This window comes from Dendropsophus ebraccatus, chromosome 10 (assembly GCF_027789765.1).
Source record: "Dendropsophus ebraccatus isolate aDenEbr1 chromosome 10, aDenEbr1.pat, whole genome shotgun sequence".
In the NCBI taxonomy this organism is placed as follows: domain Eukaryota; kingdom Metazoa; phylum Chordata; class Amphibia; order Anura; family Hylidae; genus Dendropsophus; species Dendropsophus ebraccatus.
The window spans coordinates 45,812,974-45,833,862 of record NC_091463.1 but is presented as its reverse complement, the minus strand read 5'-3'; the positions used below and the strand labels follow the sequence as shown (position 1 = coordinate 45,833,862).

Sequence of the window (20,889 nt, the reverse complement as noted above, 5' to 3'; positions counted from 1 at the left end):
GGATAGTGTGTTCCTTGGGTATGTAATGTCCACCTTCATCTCTAATACTTGAAAAATATTCTGTGCAACCCTTATTGTTGTTTAACCCACATTACCATAAAGTCCACCTCACCAACCAAGTTATCAATGTTATCCATTGATAACGCAAAGAGCAAGGGTGAGAGAGGACAACCCTGCCTTGTACCGCTCTGCAGTGTAAAGTATCTTGAAAACTCCCCATTCACACACACTCTCACCTTCGCTCTTTGTAAATTAATTTAATTAAATTAAATTCAGGAACAGCTCCCTTAAGCCAAATCTTGGCAAAACCTCGCACAGATGGGACCACTCCACACTGTTAAACAAAAGGAAAAAATATTATCACCATAAATATTACCACCTTACTGTTAATGACCAAATCCACTATACCAAGACCAACATTTCTAATACCAGTATACCAGGAACAAAAAATACCGCCACATCATAACTACACATAATATCACCATTCTAATATTACTAATAAGACTAATATTACCAATGTCACCAGGATACCAGGGGGAAAAAATACCACTACATCATAACATTGCCTATTACCACCACACAGTGACTTTATAATAGCATTATACTGTTCCTAAAGAGAACACTTTACAAAAAGACCATAAATACCTTCATTCAATGCCCATACAGCAGTAGATACCAGCTCTACACAGGCTCTGCAAACAATGTAGGAGATTACAGTACAGTTACACTTACAGGTGTCATGATAGATTTGTTGCCTTCCCTTTCCTTCTCTATACGGCCCCGGCAGCCAAGGCAACTCATCTGGTGCATAAATCATATCCATAGAATATGTTTCTCAAACATCTTAGGTTCCTCATCTTTCGAACACCTCATTTCCTCACTCACAGTTCCCCAAATGAAAATAGCAGGAGCCTCCAGTAAATAGATAGGTGCCCCTAAGTTTGTAAATAGTGATCACAGTTTAAATAGGCTCGCACTGGAGGTTGAAAGATGCCCCTGATATAAAATGGTGCCTCTATAGGTAGATAGTTGCCCCAAGTATACAAAAGTGTGCTCCAGGAGGTATTTGCCCTTAGGGTAAACAAAATCCCACTTGGAGGTAAGATAGTTGTCCCAAGTGTCTCCAATCACTCAACAAAAACAAAATAAATAAATACTACATACTCACCTTCTTTCCCCTTTCACGCCAGCAGGGACTTCTGCTGGAGGCTCACACACAATGAGTGACATCATTGTGTATGCATCTGAGTTGGGGGCATGGCGCAAAAGGTCTTTCAATCAAAACATTATGGGTCTTGGAAGGTGACGAAAAGAAAAATTAAGCAACAAATATGTATATTCTTGAGGTCAGTAACAGTAAGAGGTTAAACACTGGGGATGACATTTAAAGCCATCTCAAAAAATTTTCAAAAAGTTTTCAGGTGGATAGAAATGTTACATTTTAATTTTTTTTCCCACACATATGCAGTGGTTATTTCCCAGATGACGAAACAAGCCTCAGCTGACTGAGCTTAGGTTTCGCTAATTTCTACACAGGACTTCCTGCTAGAAGTACAGAAAGAAGTCACCAGGACATGCGACAGAGATGGACTAAAAGAAACTAAAGAATGATTGATATAAGCTGTACAAATATTGCAACCACCAGACAATATTAAGGAAACTTAGAGAAACAAAAAGAAATTTGTTGACAAAAAGTAGCTTCAGAATATATATACTGTATGTATAAAGCATAAATAGGAAATAACAGGGCAGAGTCAGAAAAGAGGAACAAGACAACTGTTGTGAAACAGAAGAGACGAAACCAGAAGACTAAAGAGCTTCCAAGGAATACTGATAACAAGGTAAGTTTTTTTAAATCCCACATTTTACAGATTAATTTACCTCCATATGTTGTATATATGTTATTTAAAAGAATGAAATTGTCCTGATTCACCGCAATTTAAAGTTTTTTTTTTTTAATGGGATTGTTCATTTAGTTAAAGAAACTTTGTCACTAGATTTATGCTATCTAATCTGAAGGCAGCATAGTGACAGAGAAGCTGATTACAACCATGAATTACTTATATTAGACTGCCTATACACAGTATTGAAAGTATCATTTCAATTAGTGGATGGGTGCATGCATGCAAATAATGGGAAGCACTAATGCTGCGTTTACACGTAACTATTATCGTGCGAATTTGCGCGATAACGATCAAATTAGAACGATAATCGTATGTGTAAACACAGCGAACGATCAAACGACGAGCGAGAAATCGTTCATTTTGATCTTTGAACATGTTCTGAAATCGCCGTTGATCGTTCGCAAAAAATTTGCAGATCGTTCCTTGTGAACAGTCGTTCGCCGATTTAACCAATGTGTGAGATAGGCTTAAGCGATGGCAAAGCAAATTTTCCATACGATGTATCGTTCCGTCTAAACGCTGATCGTTATTGAAAAGAAAACGTTACTCCGACTCTGTTAATCATACGATCGGGCCAATTATCGTTTCGTGTAAACGCAGCATAATTCTCTGTGCTCAGTGTGCTCAATATCTGCAAAGATATTAGGAGAATTACTGAGTGATACTTCTATTTTTGCAAATGGCACCAAGCTTTACAGTCAGTGAAAAATGTGTATACAAGCTAACATGGATAAACTAAGTTATTCTTTGGCTGGTCTCCCTGAGATCAGCGATCTGTTTCTCTTATGGCTCTACTATGCATTGCTCCCACCTAGCCAGAATCCTGCTCCACACTGATGAGGGGCAACATCCCGAAACAGCTATATGTGGATGGATACCTGGCCTTGGTTTTTCCCTTGTCATTACATTGACTTATAGGGCCACTTAATATGGTGGTTCTAGTGGTTTTCTTACAGGAGTCACCCCTGAGGCTCCTCAGGCTCTTCTTTTGCAAACTAAGTGTTAAGCCACTTGCCAAATAAAGTCCAATTTGAATATAACATTAGCCTTCTGGTACTAATGATTGGGAAAGTCATTTGTAGAGAAACATAAAACAGTACTGCAAGGTCAGTGCACCCTAAAGGCCCTATTACAGAAAACGATTACCGGCCATATTTGGCCGATTAACGGCCATTGCGGCTGATAATCGTTTCATGTAATAAGAGGCAATGATCAGCCGACATGCACGATGCCACCTCCACCACTAACACATACGGGCCAACCAGAAGTTGGGCCAGAGGAGGAGGACGCCACCGATGGAGATTCCGAGGAGCCAGGAGAGGTCTGAAGGCAGTCATCTGACAGTTGCAGGGGAGAAAGCCCAGACTTTGCAGCTGCTATGGAGGAGACCTACGCCGCCGGGATGCCAGCACTAAGGTATGAGTGTCGGTTACCCCAGTCCCCTCTTCTTCACAGATCCTTTAGAGAGGTGGGGGAAACCACCTCCTGCTCCAAAGGACATGAAATAGAACTGGCCATGAAGGAGTGGTGACTTCTTTTTATGGATCCAGATGACCATTTCCTGTCCAGAGGAGTGGGAGGTGGTAATCTCCAAAAGTGCCCATCATAGGGTGAGTGGGAAAAACGGATTGCACACAATTGCATCAGTTTTTCCTACCATAAAATGTATATGTTAAACAGACTGTAAAAACGCAGGTGAACCCAGCCTTAGACAATTAAAAAATAATGTTAAAATTTTATAAAATTTACCCCAACCCCCTCCCCTTCATCCACATCTTCTCAATCTTGGTTGGATGGAGTTTTCTATCCTAAACCCTAGTTTTACACCTTATGCTCAGGCAGGTGGAGGGGGATAGCAAAGCCACCCAATCCAAGAATACAGAATGGCTTGGCTGTTCCAAATGTTCCTATGTATGGGGAGGATAAGGCGCCAGACAGGAGACATAACTGACGGCTGAAAGATCGATCTGCCGTCAGTTATTGAAGTTGTATGGTAGCATTAAAATCCACACCCTCTTTCGAAGGAAGGTTACCAACCAGTTAACTGCAGATTCAAAGCCAAATAGTACAGGGAAATCTCACTGCTTACTGGAGGCAAGGCCTACTGAAGGTGATGTCAGTAGGTCACATGTCCTCCGTCTCTTAAGTGGGCAGGGCTAATATCGCAAACCCAGCCCATTGAAGCGACTAAGGAAATGTGTTTCACGTCTCGAAAAGTAGGGGCTAGGAGGAAGAAGCTAGTTGGTGTGGTCTTATGGTCCTTTTACACGGAACGATTTATCGTTGGTTTTTGCACGATAACGATCGAATTCGAACGATAATCGTACGTGTAAACACAGCGAACGATCAAACGACAAGCGAGAAATCGTTCATTTTGATCTTTCAACATGTTCTCAAATTATCGTTGGTCGTTCACAAAAAATTTGCAGATCGTTCAGTGTAAACAGTCTTTCAACGATTTCACCTATGTGTGAGATTAATGATCTTAAATGATCGCAAAACGATCGCATAACGATTTTTCCGTACGATGTATCGTTCCGTCTAAACGCTGATCGTTATAAAAAATACATAGTTCATTCAAAATCGTTAATCGTGCGATCGGGCGAATTATCGCTCCGTGTAAAAGTACCATTAGTCAGCAAAAAAAGCAGAAAAGGATGCAGAACACATAATTAGTTACTTTGACCAATATATGAAGCAATGGGCTATTACATAATGTTTTGGGTAATTTGACAGAAGGCAAGTGCTCCGCTAGACCCAGCAGAAGCAATGATCTCCCCTTAGAGATGGCGCAGGTGATGAACAAATCAGGAAGTTATCAGATCACTTGTACAGCATACACAGATTGTAGTGGTACACCCAAAGTCATCAGTAATAGTTCCAACAAATTTGTTAATAAATTTGTTGGAACTATTACCGATTCAATTACATATAAAATAAACTACAAATTTTCTGAAACCGGTGCTGAGGATCAAGGTAAGAAAACTACTTTCATCCTCAGTGCCTCATGCTCTAAAGCAGTGCTTCTCAATTCCAGTCCTCAGGCCTCACCAACAGGTCATGTTATTAGGATTTCTTAGTATTTCACAGGTTATATAATTATACTCAGTGCATCAGATATTAGCACAGGTGATCTTTGTATGGGAAATCCTCAAAACATGACCTGTTGGTGAGACCTGAGGACTTGAATTGATGCTGGGTTTACACGGAACGATAATTTGCCAAATCAAACGATTAACGATTTTGAAGCAGCGATTTGGCTTTTATAACAATCAGCGTTTAGACGAATAAATCGTTAGAAAAATCGTAAGAAGATTTGTAAGAAAAATCGTTATTGCGATCGTTTTTAAGATCGCTTAAGCCCATCTTTTACATAGATTGACTCTTTGAAAGACTGTTTACACAAAGCGATCTGCAAATTTTTAGCGAACGATGAACGACGATTTGTAAACATGTTGAAAGATCAAAATGAACGATTTTTCGCTCGTCACTTAATCGTTTGCTGTGTTTACACAGAACGATTATCACTCAAATGCGATCGTTATACCGAAAATTCGAACGATAATCGTCCCGTGTAAACGCAGTATGAGAAGCACTGCTCTAAAGGGACCTAACAGCAGGTGTGGTGTGTCAGTATCTCATTGCTATGCAGTGTGCTGCTGGTTTATCAATAGGGTGCACACCGTGTTCACGGATATGGTATAGGCTAATGGTGCATTTACACAGACAGATTTATCTGACAGATCTTTGAAGCCAAAGCCAGGAACAGACTATAAACAGATAACGCGTCATAAAGAAAAGACTGAGATTTCTCCTCTTTTCAAATCCATTCCTGGCTTTGGCTTCCAAAATCTGTTTTTTTTAAGCCAAAGCCAGTAATATATTTGAAAAGAGGAGAAATCTCAGTCTTTCCTTTATTACCTGTTCTCTGTTTATAGGCCAGGAATGGTTCAAAAAAATCTGTCAGATAATCTGTTGGTGTAAAAGGGCCCTAAGGTTGCCTTTACACACAGAGATTTATCTGACAGATTTTTGAAGCCAAAGCCAGAAATGGATTTGAGAAGAGGAGAAATCTCAGCCTTTCCTTTATGACCAGTTCTTTGTTTATAGTCTGTTCTGGCTTTGGCTTTAAAAATCTGTCAGATAAATTTTTCTGTGTAAAGGCAGCCTAAAACCTGCAGTTTGTACTGTGTTTTCCCCAACATTTGTCCCAGTAGCGGACAAGAAGAATTTTTTTAAACCTTGATTTTGAAGCTTGTAGGGTTTCCTAAATTGCATGTCTAATAATAAATAATAATGAATGTAGTATGGCATTCAGTCTTACCAGCCTATTTTCAAATGTATTTATGCTAGGCAGCTGGTATACATGTAGCCACCATCAGAGGGAGCTCAGCGCATAAGAATCAATGGAAACTGCAAAAGATCTCTGTGTTGAGCTCCTACTAATGGTGGCTGCAGGTAAATGCTATGACTGTTGTAACTGTTAGAGCTCTTACTACACCCAAGCAGTAGCCGTAGGCTGAGGAGGTAAAAATGCAGGCTGAGGCTATGTTCCCACACAGTAGTCTGAGACAGTTTCTGAGCCATTTTTTACGTGAGAAAACTCTAATCACTATAAAAACAGGTGTATTGTGAATAGTCACATATACAGAATGACACGTTTTGGGGAGAACCCCTCTATCAGATTACATCAGTGAATACATTGGTATGACATACGGAATACACATACACATAGGGATCAAACTGACAAAGGTGCTGACCACACCCCTAGTTGGCACGGTTAAACGGAAAAATAGAAGATTGTCGGGAGAAAAAGACCACTGAGGGTAGGGGCGGAAAATCTTAGCGGAATCCCAGCCGCGAACTCCGGATAGTATAGGGGGCCTCCGCTCTCGGCTGAAAGAAATGACAGGTCAATTCTTTCAGTGGAAAGCCACGGAGAGTGGAGGCGCCCTATAATTATCATTGAGACACTGAGGCAGGCGGAATTCTGAGTGGAGCCCGCGGGGGCATGTTTAAATTCTGTTATTGTAGATTTATCAACCACACCTGCTGGAAGTTTGCTCCAAGCATCTACTACTCTTTCAGTAAAGTTGTATTTTCTTTTTTTTTTCCTGACCTTTACGAAAGTCTCAACAGGACATATATTATTTAGGACAAACAGAACTGTAATGGCAAGATCAACCACATAAAGAGAGATCTATTACATCGATTTGTGATACTGTGAGAAGCGAAGTCTCTGTGATGTGGTGGTGGGGGGTGCAGCTGAAGTCTGTGGAGTGGATCATGTGACTTTTTGCACCAATCAGTTACAAGGGTGTATGCCAAGAACACCAATTGGAAAGGAGTTGGTCCAAAGAACACATAGTTACTGTTATGTGTAAGGAATAGAACGTTCTTGCTGATACCAGAGGAAAATAGCTGTTGCCCAGATGTTTATAGAAGTTCTAGGGAGAACAACAATTCCCAAAAGATCTAAGGGGAGTAAAACCTGGTTAACAACAAAAGGGTTTGTTTGTGTGTGAACAAAGCCTAAAGGTAAAACAGTAGAAAAGTAGCTCAAGAAAGAAATGCCTTATGGCTGGGCCTCATAGCAATCATTTGATTGCCCCCCACCCCCCAGGAGGACCGTTCAGCCAGTGCTGCAAATGATGGCTCTGGGAGTCCAGTGTATTGCAGGAGTAGGCCACATCCATTTTTATCTTCAGACAAACTACATACTGTATTCTTAAGCTTTAACTGTTTACAGGACAGAATGGAAAACGCTGCCGTCATCCATTTTTCTACTTCACTCGCAAATAAAGATCTGGATTTTCAAGCAAGCTGGACCAATGATGAGGAACCTACTTATGATGAAACTTCTTTGGGGTAAGTTTTATAACCAATTGTCATAAAAGTAATAAGACTAGTTACTGTGCCTCTGCTGGAACATTCTACATATAAGAATAGCTCATGTTTGGCCTTCAAATTGTTTTGTCTTGGTAAGAGTAAAACAAAACAAAAAATAAATAAATAAGTACACCAGGCAGAAATATTGAAAATCGGTGTCCTAGAACAACCGTTTTGATGCTTTGCTGACCATCTACTTATACGTGGATATGTTCATAAATAACTATAAAATATGTATATATTGTTAGTTTCTACTGTAAAGTGTATGACTGCAAAATAATTAGGATTTTAAAAAAAACTGACCACAGCTAAACATTAGTATAATATTAGCCCCTGGCTGGTTTTTGTGTATATCTATTTTCACCTCCATAGTTCTTTCCAGTGCCAAGATATAAGCCTTATTTGGTAATATGTAAATGAGGCTCAAGTGCCAAAGGGGCGTTTCCAAACACCTAAAGATCCCTGGGTTAGCTAAATCCATTTCCTATTATTTACTGCCTCTGACTAGCTTGCATGCACCCCCCACTCGTCTGAGAGCAGACAAAGAGGCAGTGAATAGTAGAAGGGCTGGGTAACTCTGGACCTTGCTATGGTGGGGAACAACTCCTGGTCATTTAAGCCTCAGTTACATGTGCTGGAAAGCACCATGAAAATTAAAAAAAATGCCTCTTTAGCTGCTGACAGATCCACTTTAAGAATTAATATAAGTTCTGGATAGTTGACAGCCCTCTTTGTTTTTAATTTACAGCCAGGGCTCTATGTCCTATTTGGTTCACACTGTCCCTGTTATTGGTGAGAGACTGGATTCTGAGAGCCAAAGGACTGTGATTACAGAAAGTATGTCAGTGACAGCCTCTGATGAGGAAAAGTTGCAACTGCTCAACAAGAACACAGATCTTCGTAGGCTCAATGCAGAGGTATTTCTTTACATCTTTAATAGATTTATGGTTTTAAAGACAAATATAAAAGGGGCTATCCTCAGGGTCTATCCTTAGATTAACAGTTCTAAAAAAAAACTTTTAACGTGTCACAAAGACATGTCAAAAGTTTAATTAGCCTGGGTCTGAGAGTTCACAGATGCTTACTGGTCACTAGAGTTGGAGAGGAAGTGCTTACTAAAGGCCTTAAAGCGTAACTGTCATTTCAGGGTCATTTTTCTTAAAATATTAAATATCAACAGTGCAAGCGATTTTAAGAAACTCTGTAATAGGTTTTATGTACTAAAAGAGTTTCCTTCTGGACTGAAAAAGCAATCTCCCAGCCTCCCCCCTCACATCAGATGAAGCAGGATTTCTGTCTCCATTATGTGGCTATGGAGAGGGGAGGGGCTGTTAGGAGTGACTGAGCACGGAGCAGTCCTGCACAGCACAACACCCTGCAATCTTCTCTCAGTAAGTTCATAGATAAGCACTGACCTTTCTGAAACCTGAATCCAGCGTTTTAGGTGCCCAGACAGTCTACAAACAGCTGACCTTCATGTCACCTCTTCCTGCTCCCTCATCTCCCTCGGCCCCTCCCTCCTCCATAAGGATAGAATGGAGAGAGCAGAACCCGTCTTCACTGGTTTCTCTGTAATGAAGACGTGTTTGCCTGATAATGCACAGATAAGAAGTCAGGGGGGGAGGCTGGGAAATTGAGTACAGAAGGAGGCTTTTTTGGCTGATAAAACCTATTATGGTGCGTTCACACCTACAGGATCTGCAGCTGATTTTCTGCAGCAGATTTCATTTAAATAACTGAACACAGCATCAAATCTGCTGCAGATCCTGTAGGTGTGAACGCACCCTTACAGAGTTTCTTAAAATCGCTTATACTACTGATTTCTGCAATAAAAAAAAAATGACAGTTACGCTTTAATACTTTTTTCAGCTGTTCCCACTGGTATAAGATGTATGGGGCTTTACTGACCATCCACTGAAAGATGATGTCTGTGAATATAGTGGCCGAGCGTCAGTGATAGAGAAACGCAGTCAGAACTCTCTGGCTGTGGCTTAACTTTCCTGTCCCCATGGAGAACACAGGATCACTCACCATGCTGCGGCTTACCGACTCCACAGCCCTGGTTGCACTCTTCTGTATTTGTCTATTTAAGCCATGGCAGCTTGCACCTGCATAGTGATTAATGGTATTGGTTTTGCTGGGCACTTTTCTGTGCTAAAACTTGTTTTTTTTTTTTTTTTTGTGACAGGAACATTTTAGGAAGCATTAGTGCTCAAATGAGATGACGTAAAAGAAAAAACTTCTGTGTACCGAGTTAGCTAGTAGATAAAAATGATACAAAAATTTTAAAATCTCAGTATGTGATACTGTGATATGTTGACATAATTTGAGCTTTCAAGACTCCTAGAAGATGATGTACGAGTCTGGAAAACTCCGATTTTGTCAACATCTTTTTCAGTCATTAAAATGTATCAAACACTGAGAACTCTCAATTTTTTTACCAATTGAGAAAAGGTGAACATATAAGAGGCTGCAGCATTTGGTAGGACAGCTGGAAGTTGAACGCTGCCTAGGCAATATTGATGGCCTAAGGCCTGAGGACACATGCTGAATAAAGAGTTGCTCCAGCAATATGATAGGCTTCATCACTTGTCTTTATTATCCAGCCCATATTATCCAGCCCATCAGCTTTCAAAGCTTGGATATCCCCTTTAAAAAGTGGGGCAAAATATTAATATCTGTGGGGAGCTGTTAATAATTATTAAAATTGTGTATTCATTTACAGTTGATGGAACTGAACCAACAATGGGATGAAATATATCGCAGCACAACAGAAAGACTGCATCATACAGCTAGGACATTGCAGGATGAAGTGCAGCTCCTAAGACAACACAGTGATAAACTGAGTATGAAGTTGGAGCATGAGCAGGTATAACAATACCATATAACAATAGGTATACCATAAAAACACAGTGATTGTTAGACACACACAAAGCCATATATGTTTCATATATCAATAATACATGGTCTGCAGTGGTCTATACATTGGCACCAACCCTGTTTTCTAGCCTCAGCATTTCTGCATAGTGCTGACATGCTGATATTAAAGGGGTATTCCACTCAAACATAACTTTTGATATGTGGCCCCCCAAAGTGAGACTAACAATTTATTCCATACTTGTTATGATCTATTTAGGCTGCATTTACACAGACAAATTATCTAACATATTTTTAAAAGCTAAAGCCAGGAACAGACTATAAAGAGAGAACAGATCATAAAGGAAAGACTGAGATTTCTCCTCTTTTCTTTAGCAGAAAGCAGCAGCTCAGAACTTGGAAAATGAGACTAAATAATACAGCAATAGATACATAGATAAGTATGGAATTAATTATTTGTCTCACTATGGGCAGCAACATATCAAAAGTTATGTCTCAGTGAAAAACCCCTTTAAAGCACTAGCTGAGGCCAGCATTAGGGTAGGGGGCAAACAGGGCTACTGCCCCGGGCCACCATCCCCAGCCCCCTGCAGCTGCTATGATGCCAGAAAGCTGCATCAAGGTTTATTGTGACAGCAGAGAGCCCTTTTGGTCCAACAATGTGCTGCAAACACCGAGCTGCGGGGAGGGGGGATTTCTTAAGGGAGCTCATTTAAGGTGGAGCAGGCACCCTGAAACATGACCAGTTTCTCCTAGAGAAAGGGTTTTGCAACTCAGTTCCATTGAAGTGAATTGAGCTTAAAGAGAATCTGTCAGCACCTGGGCCCTACCTAAGGTGCTGACAGTGTACTGCAGCTGGCAGTCCCCTAGTGAGCATGGTACCTTTTGGTAATTTGTCCATGCAGCGGATTATGCACAATCTTACTGTAATGAAGTATCAAATTGTTTTTTGTGCCACAACTTACCACTCCTCCCTCCTCTTCATGAATAGTCAATATTTCACTACATTCCTCTACATTTTAGAAGCATAGCTGGAAATAGGGAAGGTACCATGTATTTTCTTTGACCTAACAGCTGTTTGGAACGTGAATAACCAGTCCTAGTGTCCCCCCCCCTCCCCCTGCCAGTGCAGCATCACCGCTCACAGTCACCTGTTGGTCTTCTGTCCTGTGACGTCACAACCCTGCTCAGAAATGCCTGCTTAGCAAATCAGTGACTGAGGCTGGACATCTCTGCAGTCACTGACTGGCTAAGCAAGTCACAGAAACTGGCTGGTTCCTGTGGTGCCAGGACGACAAAGGAACCCGGAAGAAATAGGAGACTGGAGGGTGGCAGTGAGCAGTGTGGCTGTGGGGGCAATGGGACGGGCAAGTATAACTTTGTTACTATGCTCCCATCACCCCGTGCCCTCCCTGTTTTTTGTTTTTTTTTTTACTTCTGCTTGGAGTACCCCTTTTAATATTAAAGCCTATCCTGTAAATTTAAACATATTGGTTTATCTATGAATTGAATATTTTCTTAGAGTAAGAGGGAGTTTTATGAGACTTCACTACATCAGGAAATGAAAAGAAATCAGAAGCTGCAGGAATATGTGCGGCATCTAGAAGGTATTCTGCACTTCAACACACTTACTCAGCGTGGTGCGCATAGTGTAAGTAATTCTTTAGCTATAAAAACATATGCTGGTATAGAAATGAAACAATAAAATATTATGTTAAAAAAGATATGTCAAGATTTACGATGTGACCTATATTGTTTCTACTATCAGGCCAAAGAAATGAATATCCACCCTGGCCCTACACCATCTATTGTTCCTGCAGTTATGGCACAGCCGCAGAACTGTAAAGGATGTTCTGACCATTTGTCTGAGAAAGTTGAACAAATTTCCAAGAACCAACAGACAAGTCAGGACCACAAACTCCCAAGCAAGACCTTTCACAGACATACAAATAAGCAAGAAATTAAAACTGTTGCTACTGAGCGGGATATTAATTTGCTCAAGGAACAGCTGCAAGCTCTAAAATGTCAGGTATTCATATATAACATAGCTCAACTAACTGAAAAGAGAACAGGTTTAACTAACAAGAGCAAATATACTGGTAATGCAGACCACGAGGCTGCTCAAGGGCCCAGAAAGCCATGAGGCCCAGCCGTGTTGGGTCTTATCGCTTTATGGTGCCTTTACACAGACAGATTATCTGACAGATTTTTGAAGCCAAAACCAGGAATAGACTATGAACAGAGATCAGGTCATAAAGGAAAGAGTAAGATTTCTTCTCTTTTCAAATCCATTCCTGCCTTTGGTTGCCAGATAATCTCTGTGTAAATACATCTTTAGCTGCTTTGGGTAAAGAACTCCTTTGTCCAGAGGAACTGCAGTGTTTGCAAACATAAGGGGAGAGGGGGTCATGACAAGGGCATTGAAGGGGAAACAAATCGCTTTTTGCTTTGGTGGCAAAATCTAACATTCAATTATAAATGGATTTTTGAGGAGGCAAACATGCTTCAAGTCCATGAAATATTATAGTCATTTGTTTGGAAGTTGGAACAGAAACTTTCATTGCTTTAGAAAGTTGCTCACCTCATGTCTTATTTCTTGTGTTGACTTTTACATTATGCATTTTTCATTATGAGTTTAATCTCTTTTAAGCTAAGTTTGCTTTAAATCCACCTTTCTTGCCATATAGGGGTGAGGGGTGACAGAGCTGCTGACACAGGTGGAGAGGCGATAGGGAGATAAAACTAATGATGCCTTTGTCTTTGCTGATTACTAGAGATGAGCGAACCGTGTTCGAGTCGATCCGAACGTTCGGTATTTGATTAGCTGGGGCTGCTTAACTTGCATAAAGCTCTAAGGTTGTCTGGAAAACATGGATACAGCCAATGACTATATCCATGATTTCTACATAGCCTTTGGGCTTTATCCAAGTTCAGCAGCCACCGCTAATCAAATGCCAAAAGTTCGGGTTCGGATCGACTCGAGCATGCTCAAGGTTTGCTCATCTCTACTGATTACCATTTGCAGAGCTATAACATTGCATTTTTCCTTGGAAGTTGAAGTGCAACAGAAATTATGCTGAGCCCCAGCATGCATGCCTCTTTCCTCCTACACCTTTCCTGTCTTGTATGATCAATGTAAAGGACTGAGCCTCCAGCCCTGTTCTCAATTACCAAGGAAGGAAGAGGCGTGCATGCTGTGGCTCAGCGTCACTTCAGCTTCCAAGGAAAAATGCACTTTTAAAACTTTGCAAAAGGTCATCATCCAAGATAAAGGCATCATTTGTTTTATCTCCCTATCCTCTTCAGCTCTGTACCTGGTACAGACCTGATATATTCACTTAGTAGTCAGTAGTGTTTACATCTCTGAACATCCACCACTTGCTTTTTAAGGTTGGTGTTTAGCTTCCTGAAAAGATATATATACAGATATATAAAGATATATATACAGATATATATAAATCAAGTAGTTTAATCCCTGCATGTGCCAATTAGGAAAAGAGTCATAGAGGCACATTTATAAAAAAAATCTGCCCATCATACGCTGCAGAAAAGGCACAGATTCTTACCTTTTCCATGGCGTACGCTAGCCATATCCCCCGCTAGCCTGATTGCAAGATGGGCAGCGAATGGGGCTCCTCCCATGCCTAATTTATCATGGTTTATGCCTGGAAACACAAGACCAAATACAAAAGAGCAATCACAGTTTGCTATGGTGGCAGGACCATTTTTAGGAACTATATAAGAAGTTTTTGCCTTGTGTTTATACAGTATCTGTTTTCTTTGGAGCAGTAGTATACAACAAGCTTTATGGTTGGGTTCTCACACTATGGGTCCATTTACACAGATTATCTGCCAAAGATTTGAAGCCAAAGCCAGAAACAGACTATAAACAGGGAACAGGTCATAAAGGAAAGCCTGAGATTTCTCCTCTTTTCAAATCCATTCCTGGCTTTAGCTTCAAATCCTTGGCAGGTAATCTGTCAGATAATCTTTCTGTGTAAATGGTCCTGTTGTATGTAGACAAACCCACACACTCACATGCCGTGAGACTACAAAATTACCTGCCAGGACCAATGAGTGTGGATGTGATTTTATGTGCACAGATATAAAGATTAAGGTTTTATTCTTTCCTCTGCTTTAGACGGAAATTTATGAAGCAGATTATAAGACTGAGCACACAGATCGAGAACGCATGAAAACAGAGAATGAGAAGCTAAAGAAGAAAGAAAAAGAAATGAGAGAGCAAATGCTGATCCTAAAAGAACAGGTCGGACTGTTTACACGGAACGATAATTCACCCGATCGTACGATTAACGATGTCAGAGTAACGATTTTTTTTTCATAACGATCAGAGTTTAGACGGTACAATATATCGTACGGAAATTCGTTTTGCGATCGCTTAAAGCCTATCTCACACATTGGTTAAATTGGCGAACGACTGTTCACACGGAACGATCTGCGATTTTTTTGCGAACAATCAACAATGATTTGAGAACTTGTTGAAAGATCAAAATGAACGATTTCTCGCTCGTCGTTTGATCGGTCGCTGCGTTTACACGTACGATTATCGTTTGGGGTTCGATCGTTATTGTGCGAATTCGCACGATAATCGTTCTGTGTAAACGCAGCATTAATCAATTAACTAAGTCAGTTTCTTTTCAATCTCCATATACATTAGAAGCAAGTTAAGATGCAAATATTGGTTGGATTTATACCCATGGCCATACTCTGCAATTTACTACTGATTTATTAAATATGGTGTAAACTGAATTGGCTCAGTTGCCCCTAGCAACCAATTAGATTTCACCTTTTACTTTCCAAAGAGTCTGTGAGGAATGAAAAGTGGAATCTGATTGGTTGCTAGGGGCTACTAAGACAATTTTACTTTATACCAGTTTGATAAACCTCCCTTATTGAGCCTCATGGTGACAGCTATTTCGGCTAAAAAAGACTGTTATTAACTGCAAGTCTGCACTCTTAGCAGCTTTTATGCTAGGGCTACATGGTGACATATTGTGATTCAACTCCAACAATGGATTATGGCACTTTTACACGGAGCGATAATTCGCCCGATCGCACGATTAACGATTTAGAATGAACAATGTTTTTTTCATAACGATCAGCGTTTACACGGAACGATACATCGTATGGAAAAATCGTTTTGTGATCACTTAAGCCTATCTCATACATAGGTGAAATCGTTGAAAGACTGTTTACATGGAACGATCTGCAAATTTTTTGCCACCGATCAACGATGATTTGAGAAGTTGTTGAAAGATCAAAATGAACGATTTCTCGCTCGTCGCTTAATCGTTCGCTGCGTTTACACGTACGATTATCGTTCGAATTCGACCATTATCGTGCAAATTCGAACGATAAATCGTTCCATGTAAAACCACCATTAGGGTCCTATTACTCAGCTAGATCATAAACTTTAAACAAGCGCCGATCTGCTAGATCAGCACTCGTTTACTGAGCAGTTAGATGGGCTGACTATCGGGCAACATAGTTTGTGATGTCCGTGCAGCCCTTGCCTTTAGCATAAAATAATAAGGTATTAACTCCCCTTACCTTTGCAGCTCTACATTCTCTGCACTGACAGGCCGCCGGCTGCTCAGCCAATCACAGGCCACGGCCTGTCTCATCCAGTGAATGGCTGAGCAGCCGCGGCCTGACAGTGCAGAGCAGGCTGAGCTGCAAACACCGGGGAAGGCCTCCGAGGACACCATGGAACGTGGTAAGGGGAGTTAATATTTTATTATTTTATACTACAATCACCAGTCACGCACCACTATTACACGTAGCAATGCGCGCCCGATGATTTTAGGTCAGGACCTCAAGAAACGATCAGCCAATGATCGGCTGATCGTTCTATTATAAAGATCGATAATTGGCCGAATTGTCCTGATTCGGACGATTATCGCTCCGTGTAATAGGGCTCTTAGGCTGTGCTCACACCCACAAGCCTGTGCCACAGATTTTGGAAGGAAAAAATAGTGCCAATTCCACCATTTCTGAACCCACCAAAAGTTACCACCACTAAAACATTTGGCAGCAAGAAATGCAACTAAAAGGGGTTTTGTCGTTTAGAAAATCAGTTTTTAAAATCAACATAAAAGAATTGTAGGTTAATAAAGAGAGGACCCCCATTTAAAGTTCTAATCTATTAAACAGAACCTACCAAGAGCATCAACATGTTCATATTATATAAATTGATTTCAAAAGGGAACTGTGTAATATTTCATTTCTCCAGTGTGTGGTGCTAGGGACCAATGTTTACAATGTCATTTACATAGAAGGCTACTAGCTAATCTGAAACTCCACTCTAAGCTTTCCAGGGTTGCTTGTCAAAATTAGCTGATCCAAAGCAATAGGATCAGTAATAGGACAGTTACATAGTAACTGATTGAAATAGACAAAAAGGGGTATAGAGAAAAGCAGAAAATGTTAGTTATGGACAGCTGTTGATACATGACTGGTGCCATACCCTCAATTTAAAACAAGAAGCCACAGCTTGGGGTAATTAAGAACACTTAGAAATATGCTAAAAAGGTGGTTATGTATTAAAAATGACCCAGAGGGGTGGTTTCCTGATAAATCAGATATGGCTACCAGTCATATGTTTAGTAAATCTGGAATTCTATGTATTCCAACCAGTACCTGAGAAAGGGTCGGTTCCAGGCCAGAGACACATTTTACACATTGCCTATTCAAATAAAGTGGTTTGTGGAAAATATAACAACTAGTTCGTGCCATCTGTGGAACCAGTTTGACCTGGGGTGGAAAAAGTTTGTACTGCACATTTGGTGTACTAAATTCCCCCTATCTCCAAGGAAGGTTTTTTAAAAATACAAACAATGAAAAAACAAACAAACAAGCTACTCAACTCTTGTAGTATCACACTGTACTGTAGAGAGGAGATACCAGCCAACCAGTACATGCACTTCACTAATACTGGGGTTTTAACAGTATTTCAGCTTTTATTGGTCAATCATCTATTAACATGTGCCAAAGATCTAGACTATCTATAGCACTTGTTACAAGTTACAATGGTTTAGAAAGGACCAATGTATGTTGAAAGTATTGTAACCCAATGCCATTGTAAGTTTAGGGGCACTGTAAAGGCATGGCAGCCCCCATCAGGCAAAATCTTGGCTGATAGCAGATGCGGCCTCAATCATAGGGGTTTGAAAATCCACAGGATACAGCAGATTTTTTCACCTGTTAGTAAATAGAATTTGTTACAACCCTACTGACTAAATTATACTGCAATCAAAAATTTCTCATTAACTGTGCAAAGTGTGAATCCACTCTTATATTTCACTGTACTATGTTGTTCCCACAGTTAAAGATATATGAAGACGATTTTCGAAGAGAACGTTGTGATAAGCAAGTCTTACAACGTCTTCTCAGGAGCCGAAATACAACGCGTGAACCAATACTTGTTCATCGCTGCAATAATGTGACGCACTGCAAGGGGGCATTCGAGAGCACTGGCAGGCTTTCCAGAAGTGGCAGCAACAAGGAACTCACTGAAAGGAAGATAGAGGAAACAGCTCAAAAACATTGCGTGGGGTTTTAGAGAAAGGCATAGATGTTTCTGTGCAATACATCAGCCAACCAAACCAATGTTTTTTTTTTCCCTTCATTTCTTAACTGATGAAATTTATCTAAGTAAATAGAATTATATCATGAATTATCATAGACATTTTTATGTTGAAATGTGCTTTAGACTGTTTATTTAAAAAAAAAATAAAATAAATTATGTTATGTCCTTCTGTGCCCAAATATCTAGAACCAATACTATCCAGATAATGTTTAATTTGATTTGGTAGTGAAGTCCTGATAATATAAAGAAGCTTCTTTCTTGTAAACTGTACATTATTTATTAAACAGCAATCTTCTATATATGCTGTCATGTTGTAGTCCGTTCTGTTTTTTAATTAGGCAACATCTGAGGTAAATTTATGTTTTACAGAGAATGTGCCATTGGATGACCTAATTTTTAAAACGAACCTTTATATTTGACATATGTTTTAAGAATTTTTGGTGATGTTTACTATATACAGTAACTTGGTTTAAAAGTAACTGGGAGTAAGAGTGTTTTGGTTTAAGAGCTCACAGTTTTCCAAAATTGTAACTTGGTTTAAGAGCTCCCTGTACTGGGTGGGAGGGCGAGTGGGGGAGGGTAATGAGCTGCATAGCTTGGTCTACAGCACAGTACTCTGACCCAGGAGTCTCCCTCACCTTCCAAATCATAGAAGATCCACTTCAGGCTGGGGCTTGCATCAGGGGACAGGACTGCGGAGGTAATCTCATCATAGCTGTAACCCCTTTCTCCCCGGACAGAGAGTGCTGCACTTCCCTATCGTCCCATTGGCATCACAACATATGGGGTATTATCGCCCCTGCGATAAGGAAGTATAAATAAGCCCCACCTCCCCACACACCTCAGTCTTTTTTTCTTCATTTCCTTGCAGCCCCATGGGACCCTGTCCCTCCTCCTTAGGCTGCAGACAGATCATCGCTGGAGCCTTTCTCAGGCCAGTATCCGGAGGCAGTAACTTGTGCCTCAGCCTCTTTAGACGTGGAGCGCTTTCCACGTCTATTTTAAAATTTAAAGATCGCATCCCGGCTCGGCCGGGCGATGGAGCGCAGATGCGTTCCACCAAGTTGAACGTCACTTCCGGTCGCGGCCCTCTGGGCGGAAGTGATGCGCCGTGGAGCGCAGATGCGTTCCATGGCATTCTGACGTGTTTCCGGCGGCGTGGGGGCGGCGCGGCTGCGCACGCTTGCCTCCAGCAGTTTAAAAAGGTCTGCTGTGCTGGCAGCATGTAGGTCTCTCAGCTTGAGAGATCTAGGATTGCTGCCTGCTGTGTTGGAATCCTGCATTTGCCTTGATTAGCAAAACCTGTGTATACAGACCTGTTAAAAGCATTACCAAAGTAAGTGGAACTTTACTGCCATCTAGTGGTGTATTAACACACTGCATTCCTATAGACTAGGTCTATTGGATTAATGGAAAATTTTATTTCAGATGTCTGAAATGGACACTAGCCCTGCTAGCAAAAAATCTACAAAGAGGAAACACTTCATCTGCGCTGAATGTGAAACTCCTCTTCCAGATGGATATGAATATCGTATGTGGAACGTCTGAATCAGATAAGAACTGAATTTTCCCTATTTTTACATATTTATGTGTAAATATGTGTTACAGTGCGATGCGTCTCATGTCGCCCTAAACCTAATGAGGGGGAGCCTGACGTACAGGACGTAGTAATTTGGGTAAAGGACTATGTCCAAAAGACCCTTGCTGAAAAAGAGAGCCGCCATGTTAGCAAGAAAAAGTGTAAACGAAGTATCTCTCCTTCCACTTCTCAGCCTGTAAGTAAAACTCCTATAGTGGAGAGAGCACTATAAAGCAGTGGTTAAATAAACTATTATTTATATTAAACCCTAGGGGTCTGAATTGAAGATAGTCGGTGGAAGAAAGTCTTCATCATCATCCTCTGAGTCATCTTCCACCTCGGAAGATGAAAAGGAGTTATTTAAGGGTTATTTCACTCAGGATAGAATTTACAAACTCCGTAAGGCGGTACAGGCGGAGATTCATCCAGAGGACTTAGAAGAAGGTACCTCCTCCGCAAAAAAGCCTAGGGCTTTTTATGTTGGAGAGACTTCTATGGAGATGTTACATACAGAATGGAAAAAAACGGAAAAGGCTCCGGTTTTAAGTAAGAGGTTCAAAACCTTATATGTTCTTAATGAGGAACAATGTAAGGATTGGATAGAACCTCCCAAGGTGGACACGGCCATAGCCAAGTTGTCCAAGCGCACGGTTTTACCTGCGGAGGATGGGTCAAATCTTAAGGACCCTATGGACAGGAGAGTTGAGGTTGCCCTTAAAAGAGCATATACTGCGGGCGCTGCCCAGGGGGCAGTTTCAATCTCCTCATTCGAGGTTTCTAGAAGCCTCAGGCGATGGCTGGCCAAAGTCCAGGAAAACATGTGAAAAAGGTGAACATGGCAATGGATTTCCTCTGTGATGCAGCATCCCAGGGAACTAGATTGGCGTCCAAAACTATGGCCCTCTCTACCGCTGGTAGAAGGGCTTTGTGGCTGAAGCCTTGGTTTGGCGACGCAAACTCAAAATTCCAGTTATGCAACATGGAGTTCCAACCTGGGAGGCTGTTCGGACCAGAATTAGATAAATTGATGG

General features: G+C 40.9%; 1 protein-coding gene across 1 annotated transcript; it reads left to right on the top strand.

Moving 5' to 3' along the window:
- Positions 1-1,547: 1,547 nt before the first annotated feature.
- LOC138802863 (TNFAIP3-interacting protein 1-like) lies at positions 1,548-18,578 on the top strand. The gene is made up of 8 exons (XM_069986571.1): positions 1,548-1,841; positions 7,654-7,772; positions 8,542-8,710; positions 10,519-10,662; positions 12,193-12,321; positions 12,439-12,699; positions 14,812-14,937; positions 18,016-18,578. The coding sequence occupies exons 2-8, from the start codon at positions 7,660-7,662 to the stop codon at positions 18,250-18,252; spliced, it is 1,179 nt and encodes a 392-aa protein (XP_069842672.1). The 5' UTR covers positions 1,548-1,841; positions 7,654-7,659; the 3' UTR covers positions 18,253-18,578.
- The last annotated feature ends 2,311 nt before the right edge of the window (positions 18,579-20,889 follow it).